Source organism: Chiloscyllium plagiosum, unplaced genomic scaffold (assembly GCF_037043375.1).
Source record: "Chiloscyllium plagiosum isolate Xiang-an unplaced genomic scaffold, Cpla_swu_hap1 HiC_scaffold_49, whole genome shotgun sequence".
Classification (NCBI taxonomy): domain Eukaryota; kingdom Metazoa; phylum Chordata; class Chondrichthyes; order Orectolobiformes; family Hemiscylliidae; genus Chiloscyllium; species Chiloscyllium plagiosum.
The window spans coordinates 17,223,464-17,248,737 of NW_028270187.1; the positions used below are offsets into that span (position 1 = coordinate 17,223,464).

Consider the following 25,274-nt stretch of genomic DNA (forward strand, 5'->3'; position numbering starts at 1 on the left):
GTCAGTGACTGTGGGGTGGTTTATATCAGACAGGGGGAGATTAGTGTCAGTGACAGTGGGGCTGGTTTATATCAGGCAGGGGGTGATTGTTGTCAACGACTGTGGGGCTGGTTTATATCAGACAGGGGGAGATTAGTGTCAGTGACAGTGGGGCTGGTTTATATCAGACAGGGGGAGATTGTTGTCAACGACTGTGGGGCTGGTTTATATCAGACAGGGGGAGATTGTTGTCAGTGTCTGTGTGGCTGGTTTATACCAGACAGAGGGAGATTGGTGTCAGTGTCTGTGTGGGTGGTTTATACCAGACAGAGGGAAATTGGTGTCAGTGACTCTGGGTCTGGTTTATATCAGACAGGGGGAGATTGGTGTCAGTGTCTGTGGGGCTGGTTTTTATCAGACAGAGGGATATTGGTGTCAGTGACTGTGGGGTGGTTTATATCAGACAGGGGGAGATTAGTGTCAGTGACAGTGGGGCTGGTTTATATCAGACAGGGGGAGATTGTTGTCAACGACTGTGGGGCTGGTTTATATCAGACAGGGGGAGATTGTTGTCAGTGACTGTGGGGTTGGTTTATATCAGACAGGGGGAGATTGGTGACTGTGACTGTGGGGCTGGTTTATATCTGACAGGAGGAGATTGTTGTCAGTGTCTGTGTCGCTGGTTTATATCAGACAGGGGGAGATTGGTGTCAGTGTCTGTGTGGCTGGGTTATATCAGACAGGCTGAGTTTGGTGTCAGTGTCTGTGTGGCTGGTTTATACCAGACAGAGGGAGATTGGTGTCAGTGTCTGTGTGGCTGGTTTATACCAGACAGAGGGAGATTGGTGTCAGTGACTCTGGGTCTGGTTTATATCAGACAGGGGGAGATTGGTTTCAGTGTCTGTGGGGCTGGTTTTTATCAGACAGAGGGATATTGGTGTCAGTGACTGTGGGGTGGTTTATATCAGACAGGGGGAGATTGGTGTCAGTGACAGTAGGGCTGGTTAATATCAGACAGGGGGAGATTGTTGTCAATGACTGTGGGGCTGGTTTATATCAGACAGGGGGAGATTGTTGTCAGTGACTGTGGGGCTGTTTCATATCAGACAGTGGGAGATTGGTGTCAGTGACAGTGGGGCTGGTTTATATCAGATAGCGGGAGATTGGTGTCAGTGACTGTGGGGCTGGTTTATATCAGACAGTGGGAGATTGGTGTCAGTGACAGTGGGGCTGGTTTATATCAGACAGGGGGAGATTGGTGTCAGTGTCTGTGTGGCTGGTTTATATCAGACAGGGGGAGATTGTTGTCAGGGACTATGGGGATGGTTGATATCAGACAGGGGAGATTGGTGTCAGTGACTGTGGGGCTGGTTTATATCTTACAGGAGGAGATTGGTGACTGTGACTGTGGGGCTGGTTTATATCTGACAGGAGGAGATTGTTGTCAGTGACTGTGTGGCTGGTTTATATCAGACAGGGGGAGATTGGTGTCAGTGACAGTGGTGCTGGTTTATATCAGACAGTGGGAGATTGGTGTCAGTGACAGTGGGGCTGGTTTATATCAGATAGCGGGAGATTGGTGTCAGTCACAGTGGGGCTGGTTTATATCAGACAGAGGGAGATTGGTGTCAGTGTCTGTGTGGCTGGTTTTTCTCAGACAGAGGGAGATTGGTGTCAGTGTCTGTGTAGCTGGGTTATATCAGACGGGCTGAGTTTGGTGTCAGTGTCTGTGTGGCTGGTTTATACCAGACAGAGGGATATTGGTGTCAGTGTCTGTGTGGGTGGTTTATACCAGACAGAGGGAGATTGGTGTCAGTGACTCTGGGTCTGGTTTATATCAGACAGGGGGAGATTGGTGTCAGTGTCTGTGGGGCTGGTTTTTATCAGACAGAGGGATATTGGTGTCAGTGTCTGTGTGGCTGGTTTATACCAGACAGAGGGAGATTGGTGTCAGTGACTCTGGGTCTGGTTTATATCAGACAGGGGGAGATTGTTGTCAGTGTCTGTGGGGCTGGTTTTTATCAGACAGAGGGATATTGGTGTCAGTGACTGTGGGGTGGTTTATATCAGACAGGGGGAGATTGGTGTCAGTGACAGTGGGGCTGGTTTATATCTGACAGGAGGAGATTGGTGTCAGTGTTCGTGGGGCTGGTTTATATCAGACAGGGGGAGATTGTTGTCAGTGACTGTGGGGTTGGTTTATATCAGACAGGGGGAGATTGGTGACTGTGACTGTGGGGCTGGTTTATATCTGACAGGAGGAGGTTGTTGTCAGTGACTGTGGAGCTGGTTTATATCAGACAGGGGGAGATTGGTGTCAGTGTCTGTGTGGCTGGTTTATACCAGACAGAGGGATATTGGTGTCAGTGACTGTGCGGTGGTTTATATCAGACAATGGGAGATTGGTGTCAGTGACAGTGGGGCTGGTTTATATCAGATAGCGGAAGATTGGTGTCAGTGACTGTGGGGCTGGTTTATATCAGACAGGGGGAGATTGGTGTCAGTGTCTGTGTGGCTGGTTTATATCAGACAGAGGGAGATTGGTGTCAGTGTCTGTGTGGCTGGGTTATATCAGACAGGCTGAGTTTGGTGTCAGTGTCTGTGTGGCTGGTTTATACCAGACAGAGGGAGATTGGTGTCAGTGTCTGTGTGGCTGGTTTATACCAGACAGAGGGAGATTGGTGTCAGTGACTCTGGGTCTGGTTTATATCAGACAGGGGGAGATTGGTGTCAGTGTCTGTGGGGCTGGTTTTTATCAGACAGAGGGATATTGGTGTCAGTGACTGTGGGGTGGTTTATATCAGACAGGGGGAGATTGGTGTCAGTGACAGTTGGGCTGGTTTATATCAGATAGCGGGAGATTGGTGTCAGTCACTGTGGGGCTGGTTTATATCAGACAGAGGGAGATTGGTGTCAGTGTCTGTGTGGCTGGTTTATATCTGACAGGAGGAGATTGTTGTCAGTGTCTGTGTGGCTGGTTTATACCAGACAGGGGGAGATTGGTGTCAGTGTCTGTGGAGCTGGTTTATACCAGACAGGGGGAGATTGGTGTCAGTGACTGTGGGTCTGGTTTATATCAGACAGGGGGAGATTGGTGTCAGTGACTGTGGGGCTGGTTTATATCTGACAGGAGGAGATTGGTGTCAGTGACTGTGGAGCTGGTTTATATCAGACTGGGGGAGATTTTTGGCATGGACTGTGGGGCTGGTTAAAAATCAGACAGGGGGAGATTGGTGTCAGTGCCTGTGGAGCTGGTTTATACTAGACGGGGGGAAATTGGTGTCAGTGTCTGTTGGTGCTGGTTTATATCTGACAGGAGGAGTTGTTGTCAGTGTCTGTGGGGCTGGTTTATATCAGACAGGGGAAGATTGGTGTCAGTGTCTGTGGGGCTGGTTTATATCAGACAGGGGAAGATTGGTGTCAGTGCCTGTGGAGCTGGTTTATACCAGACAGGGGGAGATTGGTGTCAGTGTCTGTTGGTGCTGGTTTATTTCTGACAGGAGGAGTTGTTGTCAGTGTCTGTGGGGCTGGTTTATATCAGACAGGGGAAGATTGGTATCTGTCTCTGTGGGGCCTGTTTATATCAGACAGGCAGAGATTGGTGTCAGTGACTGTGGGGCTAGTTTATATCAGACAGAGGGAGATTGGTGTCAGTGACAGTGGGGCTGGTTTATATCAGACAGTGGGAGATTGTTGTCAGTGACTGTGGGGCTGTTTCATATCAGACAGGAGGAGATTGGTGTCAGTGTTAGTGGGGCTGGTTTATATCAGACAGGGGGAGATTGTTGTCAGGGACTATGGGGATGGTTGATATCAGACAGGGGGATATTGGTGTCAGTGACTGTGGGGCTGGTTTTTATCAGACAGGGGCAGATTGTTCTCAGTGACTGTGGGGCTCGTTTATATCAGACAGGGCGAGATTGGTGTCAGTGACTGTGGGGCTTGTTTACATCAGACAGGGGGAGCTTGGTGTCAGTGACTGTGGGGCTGGTTTATATCAGATAGCGAGAGATTGGTGTCAGTGACTGTGGGGCTGGTTTATATCTGACAGGAGGAGATTGTTGTCAGTGACTGTGGAGCTGGTTTATATCAGATAGAGAGAGATTGGTGTCAGTGACTGTGGGGCTGGTTTATATCAGACAGGGGGAGATTGTTGTCAGGGACTGTGGGGATGGTTGATATCAGACAGGGGGAGATTGTTGTCAGTGTCTGTGGGGCTGGTTTATATCAGACTGGGGGAGATTGGTGTCAGTGACTGTGGGGCTGGTTTATATCAGACAGTGGGAGATTGGTGTCAGTGACAGTGGGGCTGGGTTATATCAGATAGCGGGAGATTGGTGTCAGTCACTGTGGGGCTCGTTTATATCAGACAGGGGGAGACTGGTGTCAGTGTCTGTGTGGCTGGTTTATATCAGACAGAGGGAGATTGGTGTCAGTGTCTGTGTGGCTCGTTTATACCAGACAGAGGGAGATTGGTGTCAGTGTCTGTGTGGCTGGTTTATACCAGACAGAGGGAGATTGGTGTCAGTGTCTGTGTGGCTGGTTTATACCAGACTGAGGGAGATTGGTGTCAGTGACTCTGGGTCTGGTTTATATCAGACAGGGGGAGATTGGTGTCAGTGTCTGTGGGGCTGGTTTTTATCAGACAGAGGGATATTGGTGTCAGTGACTTTGGGGTGGTTTATATCAGACTGGGGGAGATTTTTGGCATGGACTGTGGGGCTGGTTAAAAATCAGACAGGGGGAGATTGGTGTCAATGACTGTGGGGCTGGTTTATATCAGACAGGGGGAGATTGTTGTCAGTGACTGTGGGGCTGGTTTATATCTGACAGGAGGAGATTGTTGTCAGTGACTGTGGGGCTGGTTTATATCAGACAGGGGGAGATTGGTGTCAGTGACTGTGGGGCTGGTTTGTATCTGACAGGAGGAGATTGTTGTCAGTGACTGTGGGGCTGGTTTATATCAGACAGGGGGAGATTGGTGTCAGTGACTGTGGGGCTGGTTTATATCTGACAGGAGGAGATTGTTGTCAGTGTCTGTGGCGCTGGTTTATATCTGACAGGGGGAGATTGGTGTCAGTGTCTGTGGCACATGTTTATATCAGACAGGGGGAGATTGGTGTCAGTGTCTGTTGGGCATGTTTATATCAGACAGGGGGTCATTGGTGTCAGTGACTGTGGGGCTGGTTTATATCAGACTGGGGGAGATTTTTGGCATGGATTGTGGGGCTCGTTTATATCAGACAGTGGGAGATTGGTGTCAGTGACAGTGGGGCTGGTTTATATCAGATAGCGGGAGATTGGTGTCAGTCACTGTGGGGCTGGTTTATATCAGACAGGGGGAGATTGTTGTCAGGGACTGTGGGGATGGTTGATATCAGACAGGGGGAGATTGTTGTCAGTGTCTGTGGGGCTGGTTTATATCAGACTGGGGGAGATTGGTGTCAGTGACAGTGGGGCTGGTTTATATCAGACAGTGGGAGATTGGTGTCAGTGTCTGTGTGGCTGGTTTATATCAGACAGAGGGAGATTGGTGTCAGTGTCTGTGTGGCTGGTTTATACCAGACAGAGGGAGATTGGTGTCAGTGTCTGTGTGGCTGGTTTATACCAGACAGAGGGAGATTGGTGTCAGTGTCTGTGTGGCTGGTTTATACCAGACAGAGGAAGATTGGTGTCAGTGACTCTGGGTCTGGTTTATATCAGACAGGGGGAGATTGGTGTCAGTGTCTGTGGGGCTGGTTTTTATCAGACAGAGGGATATTGGTGTCAGTGACTGTGGGGTGGTTTATATCAGACAGGGGGAGATTGGTGTCAGTGACAGTGGGGCTGGTTTATATCAGACAGGGGGAGATTGTTGTCAATGACTGTGGGGCTGGTTTATATCAGACAGGGGGAGATTGTTGTCAGTGACTGTGGGGCTGGTTTATATCTGACAGGAGGAGATTGTTGTCAGTGACTGTGGGGCTGGTTTATATCAGACAGGGGGAGATTGGTGTCAGTGACTGTGGGGCTGGTTTGTATCTGACAGGAGGAGATTGTTGTCAGTGACTGTGGGGCTGGTTTATATCAGACAGGGGGAGATTGGTGTCAGTGACTGTGGGGCTGGTTTATATCTGACAGGAGGAGATTGTTGTCAGTGACTGTGGCGCTGGTTTCTATCTGACAGGGGGAGATTGGTGTCAGTGTCTGTGGCACATGTTTATATCAGACAGGGGGAGATTGGTGTCAGTGTCTGTTGGGCATGTTTATATCAGACAGGGGGAGATTGGTGTCAGTGTCTGTGCAGCTGGTTTATACCAGACAGGGGGAGATTGGTGTCAGTGTCTGTTGGTGCTGGTTTATATCTGACAGGAGGAGATTGTTGTCAGTGTCTGTGGGGCTGGTTTATATCAGACAGGGGAAGATTGGTATCAGTCTCTGTGGGGCCTGTTTATATCAGACAGGGGGAAATTGGTGTCAGTGACTGTAGGCATGTTTATATCAGACAGGCAGAGATTGGTGTCAGTGACTGTTGGGCTGGTTTATATCAGACAGAGGGAGATTGGTGTCAGTGACTGTGGGGCTGGTTTATATCAGACAGGGGGAGATTGTTGTCAGGGACTGTGGGGATGGTTGATATCAGACAGGGGGAGATTGTTGTCAGTGTCTGTGGGGCTGGTTTATATCAGACTGGGGGAGATTGGTGTCAGTGACTGTGGGGCTGGTTTATATCTGACAGGAGGAGATTGTTGTCAGTGACTGTGTGGCTGGTTTATATCAGACAGGGGGAGATTGGTGTCAGTGACAGTGGTGCTGGTTTATATCAGACAGTGGGAGATTGGTGTCAGTGACAGTGGGGCTAGTTTATGTCAGATAGCGGGAGATTGGTGTCAGTCACTGTGGGGCTGGTTTATATCAGACCGGGGGAGATTGGTGTCAGTGTCTGTGTGGCTGGTTTATATCAGACAGAGGGAGATTGGTGTCAGTGTCTGTGTGGCTGGGTTATATCAGACAGGCTGAGTTTGGTGTCAGTGTCTGTGTGGCTGGTTTATACCAGACATAGGGAGATTGGTGTCAGTGACTGTGGGGCTGGTTTATACCAGACAGAGGGAGATTGGTGTCAGTGACTCTGGGTCTGGTTTATATCAGACAGGGGGAGATTGGTGTCAGTGTCTGTGTGGCTGGTTTTTATCAGACAGAGGGATATTGGTGTCAGTGTCTGTGTGGCTGGTTTATACCAGACAGAGGGAGATTGGTGTCAGTGACTCTGGGTCTGGTGTATATCAGACAGGGGGAGATTGGTGTCAGTGTCTGTGGGGCTGGTTTTTATCAGACAGAGGGATATTGGTGTCAGTGACTGTGGGGTGGTTTATATCAGACAGGGGGAGATTGGTGTCAGTGACAGTGGGGCTGGTTTATATCAGACAGGGGGAGATTGTTGTCAATGACTGTGGGGCTGGTTTATATCAGACAGGGGGAGATTGTTGTCAGTGACTGTGGGGTTGGTTTATATCAGACAGGGGGAGATTGGTGACTGTGACTGTGGGGCTGGTTTATATCTGACAGGAGGAGATTGTTGTCAGTGACTGTGGAGCTGGTTTATATCAGACAGGGGGAGATTGGTGTCCGTGACTGTGGAGCTGGTTTATATCTGACAGGGGGAGATTGGTGTCAGTGTCTGTGGGGCATGTTTCTATCAGACAGGGGGAGATTGGTGTCAGTGTCTGTTGGGCATGTTTATATCAGACAGGGGGTGATTGGTGTCAGTGACTGTGGGGCTGGTTTATATCAGACTGGGGGAGATTTTTGACATGGACTGTGGGGCTGGTTTATATCAGACAGGGGGAGATTGGTGTCAGTGACTGTGGGGCATGTTTATATCAGACAATAAAGATTCAACTGCTGTTCCAGCAATAAAGTTTCAACTGCCTGACCTGCTGTGCTGTTCCAGCAATAAAGTTTCAACAGCCTGACCTGCTGTGCTGTTCCAGCAATAAAGTTTCAACCCCCTGGATGCTGACTGACCTGCTGTGTTGTTCCAGCAATAAAGTTTCAACTTTGATCTCCAGCATCTGCAGACCTCACTTTCTCCTCGGTATTCAAATCTACCAGGTTGCCTTCAATCGTGTGAATGCATCTATTGTAAATATTTGGAATATTCCTGAACTGCCCAGTGCTTGGCAAATTCAGGGGAAACAAAAAATCACATTGAGTAATTTGAAATTAAGAATCCAAGAGGACGTAATCACTGAAGTATTCAATTCAAATAGTTAAATGGAGTGCTCACATTTAAAATACCGCTTATCCATAGGAATAGAGGGACTGACAGAATTGGGATCAAATTCCTGGCTGGGGAGTGTAAATGTGCTTTGATAAAGTCACCGCATTTACCAACAATAATTTGGCAAGCTCAGAAATTTAAAAAAACAATACGAGCTTCATTGCTGCTCCAGTCGGGTCCCAAGCTCTGTGAAAAAATAACAATGTTCAGGTTTATTGCATACACTCTGAAACACGTGTTTCTTCAATAGATCCTGCAAGTTTCCCCAATGAGCATAGTCCATCCAAATGATGTTGCTAACTTTGGCCAACTCATTTCTTTCCGAGCCTCTATAACCTGAAGAGTGACCAGAAGCAATTACTCCACATATGTGGGAACATTACTGACGAAGATTTTTTCCTTCAGAATTGACTTCCATATTTTCAGTGCCCAGAACAGATAAAAATCTTGTTATCTTTTATAAAGCAACCTTTTCTTGCTTAATAATCAAGCTGCCTAAATTTTAAACATGAACACTTCTTAATAGTTGACTAGATACTAACGAAATATTTTGTGTGAAACAAATCACATGATACATAGTTATTCAGATAATAAAACAAGTTTGTTCATTGAAGAACCCAGAGGAAAAGATCATGAAACAATGTGAGTTTGATATACCTCAATCATCATTTCAAGTGCATTCTCTGCGTAAATTCTCCTTTTCCTCATCGAAGTATTTAACTTCTTGAATAATTGAGAGAATGAAGTCACAGTTGTACAACACACAATCAGACCCTTCAGTCCAACTTGCCCATGCTGACCAGATATCCAAAATTAATCTAGTCCTATTTGCCAGCATTTGTTCCATATCCATCTTAACCCCTTTCTACTGATTATCAGTTTATTTTACTTTATCAGCGCTTGAAATACTGACATTTCTTTCTCCCAACATTGGTTAAAGAAATTATAAGTTCATTCATCCAAGTTAATTTTGTAATCTTTCACTAAGAAACAAGTGAGAACAACATATAGCTGAGTGCAAAACAAAATACTGCAGCTGCGCGATATCTGGGAACACTCTAAAGCTGAGGCACTGATACTGCACAAGTTTGTCAGTATGTTTTCAATTACTGACAATAATTTAGTAATGTCTTAGCCTTCACACAGTTAAGGCAAATGTGAGATATCTGAATTTCATGAATTGGTTTGTGTTGCACTTCGTGATGATTAAACCAAGAATAATTTTTGTTGATCAAAGGAGAAAGTGACGACCAAAGAAGCTGGACATCAGAGTCGAAAAGTGCCATGCTGGAAAAGCACAGCAAGTCAGGCAGCATCCGAGAAGCAGGAGAGTTGATGTTTCGGGCATAAGCCCTTCATCAGGAATCACAGGCTTCAGAAAAATAACTGACATAGACTTATACTAATACATATGCAGAAGGGTCAGAGCATGTTACTATCAGATTAGAGACTAATTTCAGATTTGGTACCATTCATGCAACATTTCAGTATGATATTTACATATGTACCTAAAAGAGAAGTTGTCTAAAATTACAAGCTCCTGAATGATTATACGATTAAACCTGGAAATAAAGCTGGTGAGGAAGAATGGCAAAGTGAAGTCCCATCAGTATCGCCTTGGGCAGTGTCAAGTAAGAATTTGACAACAGAGTTATCACTTTGGTGTAACCTGCAGTCTGGACAAATTGCAGCAAAAATCTGTTCAATTTTATCTGCAAACTATTGAATGCAAAATCCTCCTTGCATAATAATGAGGCAGCATTTTGGGATGTCATTTTTAAAATATATTATTTTCAATGTTACTCACAATTAAGAGTGATCACTTGGTGCTGTCTACCTAACACAGTACGCAAAGGAATTAACAAAAAAAAACATTATAACCCAAATTCAGAGTCACTAATTCATTGCTATTGCATGGGTCCAGCATTTATAAGTAATCATTTTTTAAAAATAAATACAGATACATTTACTAACTATATTGGAGTACAGTCAGGTTTCTTACTGAACAGTGACAGGATTGGACAAAGTCTGCATGGATTTAAGAGAGGGGAATCATACTTAGCAAATCTACTGAAAGAACCTACAGAGTCGAATATTAAAGAAAGAAATTGCAGGACATTTCGAAAAGCTTATCATTAAACATGGTAGACGGGGTTTTGTGAAAGATAAACTATATTTGACAAATTTACGACAGTTCATTGAGGAGATAACAAGCAGGGCTGATAAAGGGCAATCCAATGATGTTCTGTATTTGGTTTTTAAAAATGTAAATGATAAGGTGCTACATAAAAGTTAATTGCACAATTTAGGAGCTCATGGTATTGGGGTAATATATTAGCATGGACTGAGGATTGGTTAACCACACTGGCTGTTGCTGAGTCCTCACTTGGAGTGCTGTATACAATGTTAGCTCCCATATTTAATGAAGGATAAACCAACATCGGAGACCATTCAAAAAAGATTCATTTAGGTGCTTCAAGGATGAAAGGGTTGACCTATCAAGAATAGATAAGCAGGGGTGATCTTATGGAAACAAGATTCTGATGAGCTTGACAGAGTAGATGTTGACTAGATCTTCTAGCACCAGTGAAGTCTCAAACCAGGGGATATTACATAAGGGAACATTCATTTTAAAAAACGTAAAGAATTTTTTACTCTCAGTGAATGGCTAGAATTTTCTCACCTAAACAATTGTGAAAGTTAAATGTGAGAGGGGAATGGTTGGGTTACTCTTCAGAGCGTTGTTCTGGCTTGTTGGGCTGAAGGGCCTGTTTCTACACAGTAGGGAATCTGCTATTCTATCTCAAATTATTTTAAGAGGGCAGATAGATTTTTGAAATATTGAGCAGTTGAGGGCTATGCGGATCAAGCATAAAAGAGGTGTTGAGGTCTGGGTTGGCCCAGCCATGATCTGATAGAATGGGGGAACAAGCTGGAGGGGATGAATGCCCTACTCCTGCTCTGATTCCTTGAGTCTCCGTTTCATGTATTTTTTTGTTTCCAAAGAAGAGCGTGATACAATGTGCTAAAGATCTCAGATGTTGTGAAAAAGTGGTGTTTATGTACTGGTTCAGATGGTATTGATTCATCAATCACAGCTATACAGTCATGAGTAGGAAGGCAATCCCCTCCATGAATAAAGGAAATCTACTGCAGAGCTCACACAAAGGGAATCCTTCCCCTCAGTAAACTCTCCCATCACATTACCCAACATATCAGCTAAAGCAGGACACACTGCGCATGTTCTCGCCAACAAAGGGACTCCGGGTGATTGATGTCAGCACCGGACCAATGAAAGGACGGTGAGCGGAGCTGGATGACCTAGCGGGATGTTGGTCCTCCAACCAATCAACGTGAATGAAGGGCGGAGCTAAACTAAACCATGTGATCACCCTCGCGCGCGGCGCAGAGTCGCTGTTATGAATGTTCGGGAAGTTATGGAGAGAAAGGATACGGTAAGGAAAGAAATAAACAGGGAAACGGGAGAAAAACTGTGTTGCTATGAGCGGAGAGGTTTTACAAACAAATTGTGCACGTCGGAAAACACAAATTTGAACGTCCCAGTCCCGTGTTTGCAGTAAATGGGGAATTGCCTCAGCGCGGCTGCAGGTCTGAGTGAGCGCCGCCATCTTTATTCGGGACAATGATTCACTGGACACGTGCACCGCCGCCATCTTTGTAGGGGGCAAGGTGCAGCCAGGCGCATGTGCAGCCTTTCTCTGGTATAGAGTCTTTGGGATCAGAGCAGCCAATACAGCTCTGATTCACCTCTGGGCTCCCTCATGGCCACTTTGTCAATATCTAGCTTCCTCAGTCTCGAACCATGGGTGTATTTTTGGTCTGTTTACTACTGTATTATTATTTTATAGACCCTTTGCAAATGAGTTTTTCATTGCAGTCCAGCCCCTGACCATGTGCTGCTCGATTATCAGATTACTTTTTTCTTGAATATTTTTGACAGTCAAGAATTCTTTTTTCCAACCAGCAAGTGTATTTTCCTTCCATTTCTGACCTATCAAATTCTGCACCATTTTCATTCCCTGTAATCCATTTTGTACTCCCTGAAACATCAACTGTGTTTCTCCTTCCACAGATACCAGTGATTAATGCCAAAGCCCTGTTGCCTGTGGAGAGGGTGATGTTTGACTTACTTGTACAGCTGCAGTTTATGTGGTGAAGGTGCTCTCACAGTGTGGTTGTAAGAGACATTACAGAGTATTCATTACAGCAACAGTGATGATTTGAAAATAATGTCAAATCAACAACAGTTTGTATTTTTATTATCATGCTTATAATTTCACAAAAATACTATTAAGAACTTTAGACATAAGGCCAGAGTTGGAGATATTAGGTCAGGTGACCAAAAGCAGGTTTTGAGGGATGTCTTAAAGGTGGAAAGCAGACCTGTGAGATTTTGGTTGCGAATTTCAGACAATGCTGCTTCAGCAACTGTAGAAACAGCCACACAGATGAAGTAATGAATTAACAAATGGTTGGGAGTCTCAAAGAAAATGGGTTTTCGAGGTCTCAAAGTGTGTGTGGTGCAGGGAGCTAGGGATTATCACAGCCAGGAATTAAATCAAGTGTGAGAAATTTAAATTGAGGGATATTGGCCACATGCTGGCAGGTGAGACTAGATTGGGTTGGGATTGGGTTGGGATATCTGGTTGGCATGGATGGATTGGACCGAAGGGTCTGTTTCCATGCTGTACATCTCTATGACTCTGTGTTGTTGCTTATGAATAGGAGACTTTTGATGAATCAACAAGCAGATATTTAGATGTTCTTGAGATTACAGGGAGGTTGAATGTGGGAAGCTGGCCAGGGAGTGAATTTGGATAATGAAGTCTAGAGATAACACAAGGTGGATGAAAGTATATGAGCTGAGACAAGGGTGAAATCAGCTAGAAATAGTGATCTTGGAGTGGTACTGAGCTATCACCCTCACCTCACCTCTGGGACTCAGCTGGTTGTCAGGTTGTGAATCAGGGCTGTAACACAATCGGGAGCTGAGTGGCCCTGGTGGAGCCTAAAGTGAGTGTCGCTCAGCTGACTGTTGCGGAGCAGCTGCTGCTTGGTAGCCCTGGTGATGGCATCTTCCATCACTTTACAGCTGATCGAGTGTGGACTGATAGAGGGAAATTGCCTGGGCTGGATTGCCCTGTGTTTTTGTGTTGAACATCCCTGGGCAATGTTCCACATTGTCGGTAGATGCCAGTGCTGGAGCGGTACGTGACTTGGTGGGTGGCAAGTTCTGGAGCACAAGCCATCAGTATTATTGCCAGAATATTGGCAGGGTCCGTAACCTTTGCACTACTTAACCATTTCTTGATGTTATTCAAACTGAATCGAACTGGCTTAAAACTCACATCTGTGATGTTAGAAACCACTGGAGAAGGCTGAGATGGATCATCCCACTTTACACTTCTGGCTGAAGATTGCTGCAAATGCTGTCATCTAATCTGGTGCATGGGTATGTGAGGCCCCTCCATCAGTAAGGGTGGGGATTTCTGTGATGCTTCCTCCAGTGAGTTGTTTAATTGTCCATCACCGTTCACAACTCGGTGTGGCAGAACTGCAGAGCTCCGATCTGTTCCATTGGATGTAGGATCACTTAGCTCTGTTGCTTGCTGCTGATGCTGTTTGATATGCAGGTAATTCTGTTTGATAGCTTCACCAGATTAGCACTTCATTTTTAGGACTACCTGGTGCTGCTCATGGCATGCCCTCCTTTCCTGTCCATTGTGATGGGTGAGTGCAGGATGTACAAACCCATGAGATTACAGATTGTGCTGGAGTACAGTTCTGCTGCTGTTGATGTCCCACAGTACCTCCATAGATACCCTGTTTGAGATCCTACATCTCTTTGAAGTCTGTCCCATTTAGAACGGTGATAGTGCCACTCAACACAGCGGAGGTTTTCTCAACTTTAAGGCAAGGCATTGTCTCCAAAAGGAACATGTGATGGTCGTTCTTACCGATAACTGTCATGGCCAGACGTATCTGCAGCTGGTCAATTCATAACAATGAGATCAAGTATGTTTTTTTCCCTCTTGTTGGTTCCCTCACCACCCGCTGCAGACTCAGTTGAGCAGCTATGTCCTTTAGGACCTGACCAGCTCAGTCAGTAATTCTGTTGCAGAGCCAGTCTCGATTGTGGACATTGAAATCCTGTACCCAGAGTACGTTTGACACCATTTTGTTGCCTCAGTGCTTCCTCCAAATATTGTTCAACATGAAGGAGAAGTGATTAATCAGCCAAGGGAGGACGGGACGTGGTAATCAGCAGGAGCCATGAGACTCCCAGGGAGAATCCTCCCTGTCTGTACACCACTGTGCCACCACCTCTGTCTGGTCTGGTGGGACAGGACATATCCAGAGATTTTAGGAGAAATTGAAGACTGCAGATGCTGGAGGTCAGAGTCGAGAGTGTGGTGCTGGAAAAGCACAGCAGGTCAGGCTGATGAAGGGCTGAGGCTCAAAACATCGATTCTCCTGCTCCTTTGATGCTGCCTGACTGTTGTGCTTTTCCAGCACCACACTCTCGATATCTAGGATGGTGATGGTGGTGTCTGGTCATTGTCTGTAAGGGATGATTCCGTGAATATGACTATGTCAGGCTGCTTCTTGACTAGTCTGAGGTACAGCTCTCCACGTTTTGGCACCAAAAACTAGATGTTAGTGAGGAGGACGTTGCAGCATTGAGAGGGCTGATTCTGTGGTTGTAATTTCTGGTGCCTTGTTAGATGCCACATGGTCCATCCAGTTTCATTCCTGTGTTGAGACTTTGCAGTGATTAGTACAGTAAGTAGCTGGCTGGGCCGCTGTCAGGTTGGCAGGATTTTTTTTACCATTGACAATGGTTTCATGGAAATCAGGAGATTCCTAATTCCAGTTATTTTCTCGTGAATTCAGATTCTACCATCTGCCAAGATGGGATTCGAACCAGGACTTCAGTCGTTTGTTTTAATATTCTGGATAAAAGCTAAATACATCAGGTTTGTTCACTCATTTTAAATATCACTAACCCTGGATTTGTTTCTTGTAAACATTGTCCATCATCCTGTCTCCTCTATCCTCCCCTCCAATAACATGAGTGAGGAACACATGGAGTTTCTCTGTCACCATGACTGAGATAATCCGATCTGCTGCTTCCCTCCCTCCCACTAGCCCACTGAGCCAAACTGCCTCACGTGGTGTTCCTGGTTTTTGTCCTAAACCGACATCGTTCTCCAGTCTCTTGTTAAGCCTTATCAGAGCTCATCTTTACAATTTACCCAAAGCTTGCTAAATCACAGACTTTCCAACACTCTGTCTCCTCCTCCTCCTCACCGATTCACAGATATTGTTCCTTGTTCTGTCTGTCTGTCTTTTCTGGTTATGCCCTTCTCTCCCCTTCTTTGAAAAACTTCCTTTTGACCTCACGGTTTTTGGAAAATCCTGCTCCATTTCCACTCTCTCTTTCCTTTCTGAATTCCTTGCATTTGGTGTCCCTCCAGTATCTATCCTTGCTCTCTCCTCTATCTCACCTACATACTGCCAGGAGTTGACATTGTGAAAAAGCACCATGTTAGGTTTCACATGTACACTGACACTGTCCAGCTCTCCCTCCCCACCATCCCTCTCCATTGTTCCACTGTTACTCAGTTACCAAACTGCTTATCACATTCCCACTACTCGATTAGCTGCAGTTTCCTCCAATGAAACATTGTAACGGTTAAACCCATTGCCTTCAGTTGTTATTCCAAACTCCTTTCTCTTACTGCTGAGCCTCTCCCTCTCCCTGGTAACTGTCTGAGGCAGAAATACGTTCTTCACAATATTGCTGTTATATCTGACCCCAAGGTGACCTTCTGATCAGACATCTGCACAATCCCAAACACCAGGGAATTCCAATCTCTTAAACATTGTTTGTCTCCAACTCACCCCAGCTCCATTGCTACTGAAACCCCTTACCCGCCTCTGTGTCGCCTTAAACTTGACGAATCTGAAGCAGAACCCTTGATTCCGCGACTGACCCAGAATCTGGTTCCAGACTCGCTTTTCAGTATTAACACTCGGAAACATCCACTCACTATTTATCCTGTCAAACCCCTTAAGAATCCCATCTGTCTCAATGAGATCACCTCTCTTTCTCCAAAATCCAGTGAGTAGAGTCCCAACCTGTTCAGCCTTTATTTAAAAGATAATCTCTCCAAACCAGGGATCATCCCAGTGAATCTTCCCTGCTGAAAAATGTGTTGCTGGAAAAGCACAGCAGGTCAGGCAGCATCCAAGGAGCAGGAGAATCAATGTTTCGGGCATAAGCCCTTCTTCAGCTTATGCCCAAAACGTTGATTCTCCTTCTGCTTGGATGCTGCCTGACCTGCTGCGCTTTTCCAGCAACACATTTTTCAGCTCTGATCTCCAGCATCTGCAGTCCGCACTTTCTACTAGTGAATCTTCCCTGAAATGCCTCCAATAAAGTGACACATTTCCTTATCTAAAGGGACCAAAACTGCTCACATTACTCCAGATATGGTGGTCTCACCACCACTTCCTCACGTTACTCTCAGGTATATACTCCAAACTCTCATACTGAAAACCCTCTAAACAAAACATTCCATTCCCCTTCCTGATGACCTGTTGTAACTATGTACAGTAATCCTGCGCCAGGAGGAGGGGATGGTGTTGGTTTCTAACTTGAACTGAGAGTGACAGATTTTATAAACTTGTATTACAGGATATTACAGGGGGACATTCACATGGTAATCTCAGTAAATGTTCTGCCAAACTCTGAATTACTCAGTACATCAGGACCTGGATATTCGCATTGTGTGTGTGTGAGTATTGCGTTCCAGATCAATCCCTTTTGCTGCTTAAAAATTCTCCTTTGAATCATCACATTCTCTCAAAAGGTCTCCCCAAACCATCATGTGTTATGTAATCATTTTATAATGATGTGATGAGTGTAAGGTTTATTATTCGAATGTGTAATTTTTCTATAAGGATGTCTCAGAGAGGGAGCAGAATATTCTTAAAGAGGAGAATAACCATTTTGAGAGGAGGCTGTTGTTTATTGGTATCAATGACATAGGAATAGAAGAGTTCACATTGTTGGATCATTCGAATCTCTTGTGGGGTAGAATTGACCTTCATCAGAAGGTTGGATTGTACCTGCACTGAAAGGGAAGAGTTGCTAGTTCTATTCAGGAGGCATTAAACCAGTGAAGGAATGGAGGTAAACTCAAAAGAGTGAGGAAAGAGCCAAGTCTGAGGCTGGTACAGTTCAGGCGTCAAACAGTCATGGCAGGCAAGGGCAAGGCACAGAATGAGGTAGGACTGAGCAGTTACACTGCATTTATTTCAATGCAGGAGGCCCGATAGGTCAGGCAGAGGAGCTCAGGGTATGGTTTTGAACATGGCACTGGGATATTACAGCAATTACAGAGGTATGACTTAGGAATGGTTCGGACCAGCAGCTTAATGTTCCAAGGTATAGATGCTATAGCAAGGATAGAAAGGGGGCAACAGAGCAGGGGGGTGAGGTGGTTTTGATGAGGGATAACATTATGGCTGGGCTTCAGGAGGATATTCCTGGAAGTACATCCAGGCAAGTTGTACAGGTGGAATTGAGAAATAAATAGTCAGCCAGGAATTGAGAAGCAAATTTACTAACAGATCACTTATCTGTAAGAATAGTATGATTGTATACAAAACTTGACCTTTTTTAATTCATTCACAGGATGAGGGTGTCACTGGCTGGGCCTCAAGGGCAGTTAAGATTCAACCACGTTGCTGTGGGTCTGGAGTCACATGCAGGCCAGACCAGGTAAGGATGGCAGATTCCTTCCCTGAAGGATATTAGTGAATCTCATTGTTTTTTTTTTGCAACAATCAACAATGGATTCATGGTCTTTAATAGATTCTTACTTCCAAATTTTTATTGAATTCACATTCCACTGTCTGCTGTGACGGGATCCAAACCCTGGGACCCAGAACGTTATCTGGGTGTCTGGATTATCCATCTAGCGATAGTATCACTAGACCATTGGGCAGGGTGAGTGACTGAGGTATCAGTGGGGCAGCACATCAGCACCAAATATCCCATGGTCTCTGTGGAAGGGCTGGGGAGGGAAATATATCCCTGGTGGTGGGGTCTGACTGTAGGTAGCGGAAATTGCAGAGGTTAATGCGCTGTATCTGGAGATTCGTGGGGTGGCAGGTGAGGACCGGTGGATTATATTCTTATTGTGGTTGGAGGGGTGGGGGGAAGGTGGAGGTACGGGAAGTGGAGGATATGCATTGGAGGGAATTTTTGATCACGTGGGAGGGAAATGCAGTCCTTGAAATAGGAATCCTTTCTGGGATGTCCTGGAGTGGAATTGCTTTTCCTGGAAGCAGATATGGCAGAGGCGGAGGAATTGGGAGTACAGGTTCATGTTTTTACAGGAATATACTCAAGGGAAATCAGATGAGCAAAAAGGGAACATGAAATATCTCTAGGAAATGGTTTAAGTAGAATCCAAAGCGATTCTACAAATATATCAAGGATAAAAGAAAAAATAGACAAAGAATACAACTTCTTAAAGATCAAGAAGGCCATCTGTGGAACAACAGGAGGTGGGAGAGATACTATGCTACTCTTTTCTGGAGAGTTTGGAGAACTTGATAGTTAACAACAGTGATAACTTGAAAAGTGTCCATGTTACAGAGGAGGTGGTACTGGATGTCTTAAATGGCATCAAGGTGGATAAATCCCTGGGTCCTGATCAGGTGTATCCCAGAAATTTGTGGAAAGCTAGGAAAGCAGTGCCCCTCCCTGAGGTATTTATATCATCGTTTGTGACAGGTGAGGTGCTGGAAGACAGGTGTTGTTATTTTAAAAAGGTGGTAAGGAAAGGCCAGGGAACAACAGAACAGGCAGCCTGAAGTCAGTGGTAGGCAAATTGTTGGAAGGGATTCTGAGGGATAGGATTTACATGTATTTGGAAAGACCAGGAAAGATTAAGGATAGTCAACATGACTTTGTGTGAGTAATTCTCTCTTTCTAACTTGATTGAGTTTTTTTGAAGATGTGACAAAGATGATTGATGAAGGCAGACTGTGGACGTTGTCTATATGGACACTGAACGATGTTCCACAAAGCAGACTGGTTAGCGAGGTTAGATAACATGGAATGTTGGGAGAACTAGCCATTTGGATACAAAACTGGCTTGAAGGTAGGAGGCAGAGGGTGGTGATGGAGGGTTGCTTTGCGGACTGGAGGCCTGTGAGCAGCAGTGTGCTGCAGGAATGGATATTCGGTCCTCAAATAAATGACTTGGATGTGAATATAGGAGATATAGTCAGTGGGTTTACAGAAGACACCAAAATTGGAGGTGTAGTGGACAGCGAAGAATGTTAGTTCAGAATACAACAGGATCTTGATCAGATGGGCCATTGGAGCAAAGAATGGCAGACGGAGTTCAATTTAGACAAATGCGAGGTGCTGCATTTTGGAAAGGCAAATCAGGGCAGGATTTATACACTTAATGGTAAAGTCCTTCGGAGTGTTGCTGAACAAAGAGACCATGGAGTTCAGATTCATTGTTCGTTGCAAGTAGAGTCGCAGATAGGCAGACTAGTGAAGGTGGTGTATAGTATGCTTGATTTATTGGTCGATGCATTGAATACAGAAGCTGGGATGTCATATTGTGGCTGGACAGGACATTGATTAAGCCATTTCAGGAATTCTGTTTTAAGTTCAAAATCCCCTGTTCTGGGAAGGATGTTCTTAATCTTGAAAGAGTTCAGACAAGATTGACAAAGACTTTGCCAGGGTTGGAGGATTTGGGCTACGGAGAGGCTGGGGGTAATTTCCCTGGAGAGTCAAAGATTGAGAGGTGACTTCATGTAGATTTGTAAAATCATGAGGGGCATGGATAAGGTGAACAGCCAGGGTCTTTCCCCCCCAGGTTAGGTGGTTCCAAAACAAGATCACATGGGCTTAAGTCAAGAGAGCAAAGATTTAAAAGGGATCTGAGAAGCAAAGTTTTCAAGCTGTGTGTGGTGTGTGTATTGGATGAGCTGCCAGATGAAGTAGTGGAGGCTGATACAATTACAACATTTGAAAGGCATCTGATTGGGTAATGAATAGGAAGGGTTTCGAGGGATACGGATCAATAGCTGGGAATAGGATTCCATTAGATTAGGATTCCTAGTTGGCATGGACAAATTGGACCAAAGGTCTGATTCTGTGCTGTACATCTCTATGACACGAATAAATGAAAGTAAGATGTGTTCCTCTTTTGTGGAGAGCTAGCAGAAGCACAGATAATTGTCCTTGGAGCTGAGACGGTTAAGCAGTGAGTTTGACCAGTTGCAAATTTGTGTCTTGGATATTTAATTTGCAGAGAGAAGGGAATTGTGAACAATGCCACAATTTTAGTAACTATTTTCAGGTAATTGGCAAATAATATGTGAACATGTGAACATTATTTTATTCAGTAAAGTCTGAGCATCTGGAACTGTCTGATTGGCAGCTGGACACAGACTCAGCAGTTATTCATAAACAGATTTGGAATTTTACTTTTTAGGGGAAGATTTGGGGGGCTATGGGCAAATGGGAAGGGAATTGGGACAGATGTGCAGCATCTCCAGAGGGAGAGAGTACAGTCCCAATGGGCTGAATAGCCCCCAGGCCCTGTGCTCTGAGATACTGCCCCATTCACTGTGAATGATGAAGCTCATCCCAGGGCAGAGAGAGGGAGGATCCCACCACTCACCTCACAATGGGTCTCGTGTGATTGATGTCAGCGCAGGCCAATAGGGGGCAGAGGGCAGTACTAGAGGACCAGGTCGTACCAGTTTGTCTTCCAACCAATCGGAGTGAATGAGGGCATCCTCAAGGCTGGAACTAAAGAAAGGCACATGTAGCAGAGATCTGAGAAACTGGAGGACATGAGATAGGCAGCGTTCTGTGGCTGGTGAGGAATTATATAAATAAGGAAGAGTTGTGAGGCTGGATGAGGTGACAGTGATCAGGAGAGTTGAGGATGGAGGAATTTAGAGTTAGTGAGGATTAGAGTCATAATGTTATACAGCAAGGAAACAGGCCCTGTGGTGCAACCAGTCCATGCCAACCATAATTCCAAACTGAACTAAGTGTACGTGCCTCCGCTTGGTCCACATCCATCCACATATTTCCTATTTATGTACTTATCTGAATGTATTTTAAATATTGTAATTGTATTCACAGCTACCACTTCCTCTGGAAATTCATTCCACACGTATGTTTTTTTTTTAAAACCCTTATGTCTTTTCTCAAACCTTTCTCATTTCTTCTCAAAATGAATGCACCCGAGTTTTGAATCCCCCTCTCCCCCGGCTATTCACCTTATCTGCACTCTTTTTCTGATTTTATAAACCTCTACTAAGGTCACCCCTCAACCTCATGCACTGCAGTGGAAAACATTCCCAGCCTATCCAGCCTCTCCTTAGAACACAATCCCTCCATTCATGGCAACATGCAGGTAAATCTCTCCTGAACCTGCTCCAATTTAATAATATCCTTCCTATAACAGCACAACCAGAACTGGACAGAGTATTCCAGAAGAGGCCTTTCCAACGTCCTGTACATCCTCAACATAACGTCCCAACTCCTGTATTCAAAGGTCTGAACAATGACGGTAAGTGTGCTAAGCACCTTCTTAACCACCCTGTCTACATGTGACACAAACCTCAAAGACGTGAAGCCCTCTGTCTCTTTGGTCCCATATCACTACTCAAGGTCCTACTTTTATTGAGTGTCAGTCCTACCCTGGTTTGTTTTATCAAGATGTAATATTTTGCATTTATTCCAATCCAAAACATTTTCAAGTATAAAGGCAGTAGGAGTATAATTAAGAGGGAAATCAGGAGACAAAAAGGGGACGTGAGATAGCTTTGGCGAATAGGGTTAAGGATAATCCAAAGGGCTTTTGTAAATACATTAAGAACAAAAGGCTAACTAGGAGAAAATAGAGATCAGCAAGGCAGTCTTTGTGTGGGGCTTCAGGCGATGGGCGAGATAGGGAAACAAGTACTTTGCATCAGTGTTTACTGTGAAGAAGTACATGGGAGATATAGAATGTGGTGAAATAAATGGTGATATCTTGAAAAATGTCCATATTACAGAGGAGGAGGAGGTGCTGGAAGGAGCTGGTGCAGGGGAAAATGATTCACATTTTTGCATCATTGTGATCTCCTCTGGAGTCGAGTTGACCTGCATAAGAAGGATGGATTGTACCTGATTTGGAAGGTGTCTAATATCTGGGCAGGGAGATTTGTTAATGCTACTCAGGAGGCATTAAACCAGTGAGGGAGTGGGTGTGATTGCAAATAGATAGTGAGAAAAGAGGTATGTCTGAGGCTGGTACAGTTCTGAGGTCAAATAGTCAAGGCAGGCAAGGGCAAAGCAGAGAATGAGGTCAGACTGAGCAGTTACACTGCATTTATTTCAATGCAAGAGGCCTGACAGGGAAGGCAGATGGGCTTAGGGTATGGTTTTGAACATGGCACTGGGATATCATGGGTATTACAGAAACGTGGCTCAGGGATGGATAGGACTGGCAGCTTAATGTTTCAGAGTATAGACGCTATAGGAAGAATAGAAACGGGGCCAAGAGAGGAGGGGAAGTAGTGTTTTTGATTAGGGATAGCATTATGTTTGTGCTTAGGGAGGATATTCATGGGAGTCCGCCCAGTGAAGTTATTTGGGTGGAACTGGGAAATAAGAAAGAGATGATCACCTTATTGGGGTTGTCTGCGTGGATTTCATCCGGGTTCTCTGGTTTCCTCCCACAGTCCAAAGATGTGCAGGGTAGATTGGATTATCCAGGCTGAATTGCCCGTAGTGCTCAGGGATGTGTAGGTTGGGTGGCCCTGGAAAATGCAACGTTACAGGGGGAGGTTAGGAGGCTCTGAGCGTCAGTATCGATGTGATGGGCCGAATGGTCTCATTCCACACTGTTGGGATTCTGGGATTCTCTGATAATTCTATTAGTTTTAAAATAGTTACAGAAAATAATAGACCAGATTGTCCAATTTAGAAACTTAACTTTTCAAGGGTCAATTTTGATGGCACAAGGCAAAAACCTTCATCTGACCCCTCAAACCTGCTCTGCCATTCAATAAGATCAGGGCTGATCTTTTCATGGCCTCAGCTCCACATTCCTGCTCTCTCACCATAACCCTTAATTCCTTTCTTGTTCACAAATCTACCTTTTGCCTTAAAGGCAAATAAAATTGATAGCTCAACTGCTTCACTCAGCAGGGAATTCCACAGATTCACAACCCTTTAACTGAAGAAGTTACTCCTGAACTCAGTCCTAAATCTGCTCCACCTTATTTTGATGCTATGTTCTCTAGTTTCACCTATCCCTGGTGAAAATAAACTCCCTGCTTCTATCTTACTTACTCCCTTCATAATTTTGTTTTTTTTCCCCATCCAACCTCCCATTCTTCTAAATTACAATGAGTATAGAATCAGTTTTCTCAATCTCTCCACATACACCAACCCTCTCAACTCCAGGCCCAAACTAGTGACCCTCCTCTGCACCCCCTCCAGTGCTAGTACATCCTTGCTGAAGTAAGGAGATCAAACCTGTACACAGTACTCCAGGTGTGGCCTGTACAGCTGCAGCATAACCATCCCTCTAGCAAGGAAGCTCAATATTCCGTTCACTGCCTTAATTACCTGCTGCACCTGCAAACCAACTTCCTGTGATTCATGCACAAGGACACCCAGCTCCCTCTGCACAGCAGCATGCTGCAAGTTTTCACCATTTCATCATCCAGTTTGCTGTTAGTTCGACCAAAATGGATGACCACACATTTCCCAACATTGTCCTCCATCTGCCAGATCCTTACCCACTCGCGTAACCTATCTGTATCCCTGTGCAGACGTACGGTGGCCTCTGCACACATTGCTCTACCTCATCTTTGTATCAAATGTGAACTCTGACACCGTACACTTGGTCCTCAACTCCAAAACATTTGTGTAAATTTTAAACAGTTGTAGTGCCAGCACTAATCCAAACGCCCATTTATCCCCATTCTTTACTTTTTGTTGGTTAACCCATCCTATATCCATGCTAATACATTACCCATAATGCCGTGCAGCCTTTATCTTATACAGCAGCCTTTCATGTGGCAACTTGTCGATTACTTTCTGGAAATTCAGATACACCACATCCACTGGGTCCCCCTTGTCTAACGCATTTGTGATGTCCTCAAATAGTTCAAGTAAATCCATTAAACATGAGCTGCCTTTCATGAATCCATGCTGTGTCTGCTCAATGGGATAGTTTCTACCCAGATAACTCGCTACTACTTACTTGAGAGGTTCAAGCATTTTCCCCACTACAGAAGTTAAACTAATGGGTGTTTTTTTTTTAAATAGTGGCATCACATTTGCAGCTTTCCAATCTGTCAGATACGTCCCAGAGTCCAGCAAATTTTCGCGAATTATCATGAACACATTTGCTATTTTCCCAGCCATCTCTTTTTGCCCCTGGGATGCATTCCATCACGGCCAGGCGCCCCTTTTACCTTTAGGCTGTTACCTTTCCCAACACTTCCTCTTTACTGAGAATGATTGATTCTCTGTCCACATCTGCCATTGCCTCCAGAGGCCTGTAAAAATGAGACAATGAGAGTACACAGACAGTATATTCCTGTTAAGGCCAAGGCTGGGAAGCGTAGAGAATGCTGCCTGTCGAGAGAAATTGAGGCTCTGGTCAAGAAAATGAAGGAGGGATATGGCAGGTACAGACAGCTGGGTTTGAGTGGATCCCTGGAGGAGTATAGAGACAGTAGGAGAATACTTGAGGGAAACCAGGAGGGCAAAAAGGGGACAAGCGATGGCTTTGGGAAATAGATTTAAGGAGAATCCAAATAGATTCTAGAAATACACTAAGGACAAAGAGTGACCAGGCAGAGAATAGGGACCCTCAAAGACCAACAAGACTGACTATGGAACCCCAGGAGTTTGGAAAGATTCTATATGAATATTACACATTGGTTTTTACTGAAA

At 45.0% G+C, this 25,274-nt stretch overlaps 1 protein-coding gene across 8 annotated transcripts in view; it reads left to right on the forward strand.

The window, feature by feature from the left end:
• Positions 1-15,153: 15,153 nt before the first annotated feature.
• LOC148135631 (uncharacterized) overlaps positions 15,154-25,274 on the forward strand; it is a 40,948-nt gene continuing 30,827 nt past the window's right edge. For 2 of the 8 annotated variants that reach the window (XR_015755032.1, XM_087984531.1), the window contains exons 1-3: positions 15,154-15,237; positions 16,962-17,061; positions 17,964-18,050. Coding sequence is in view for 1 of the 8 variants with exons in the window: in XM_087984531.1 (XP_087840657.1) it covers positions 17,000-17,061; positions 17,964-18,050 (149 nt within the window). In the remaining 7 variants the exon portion in view is untranslated. Of the gene's footprint in view, positions 15,238-16,961; positions 17,062-17,963; positions 18,051-21,783; positions 21,889-25,274 lie in introns of all 8 variants that reach the window. The other 6 variants (XR_015755031.1, XR_015755034.1, XR_015755035.1 and 3 more) reach the window with 4 other exon arrangements.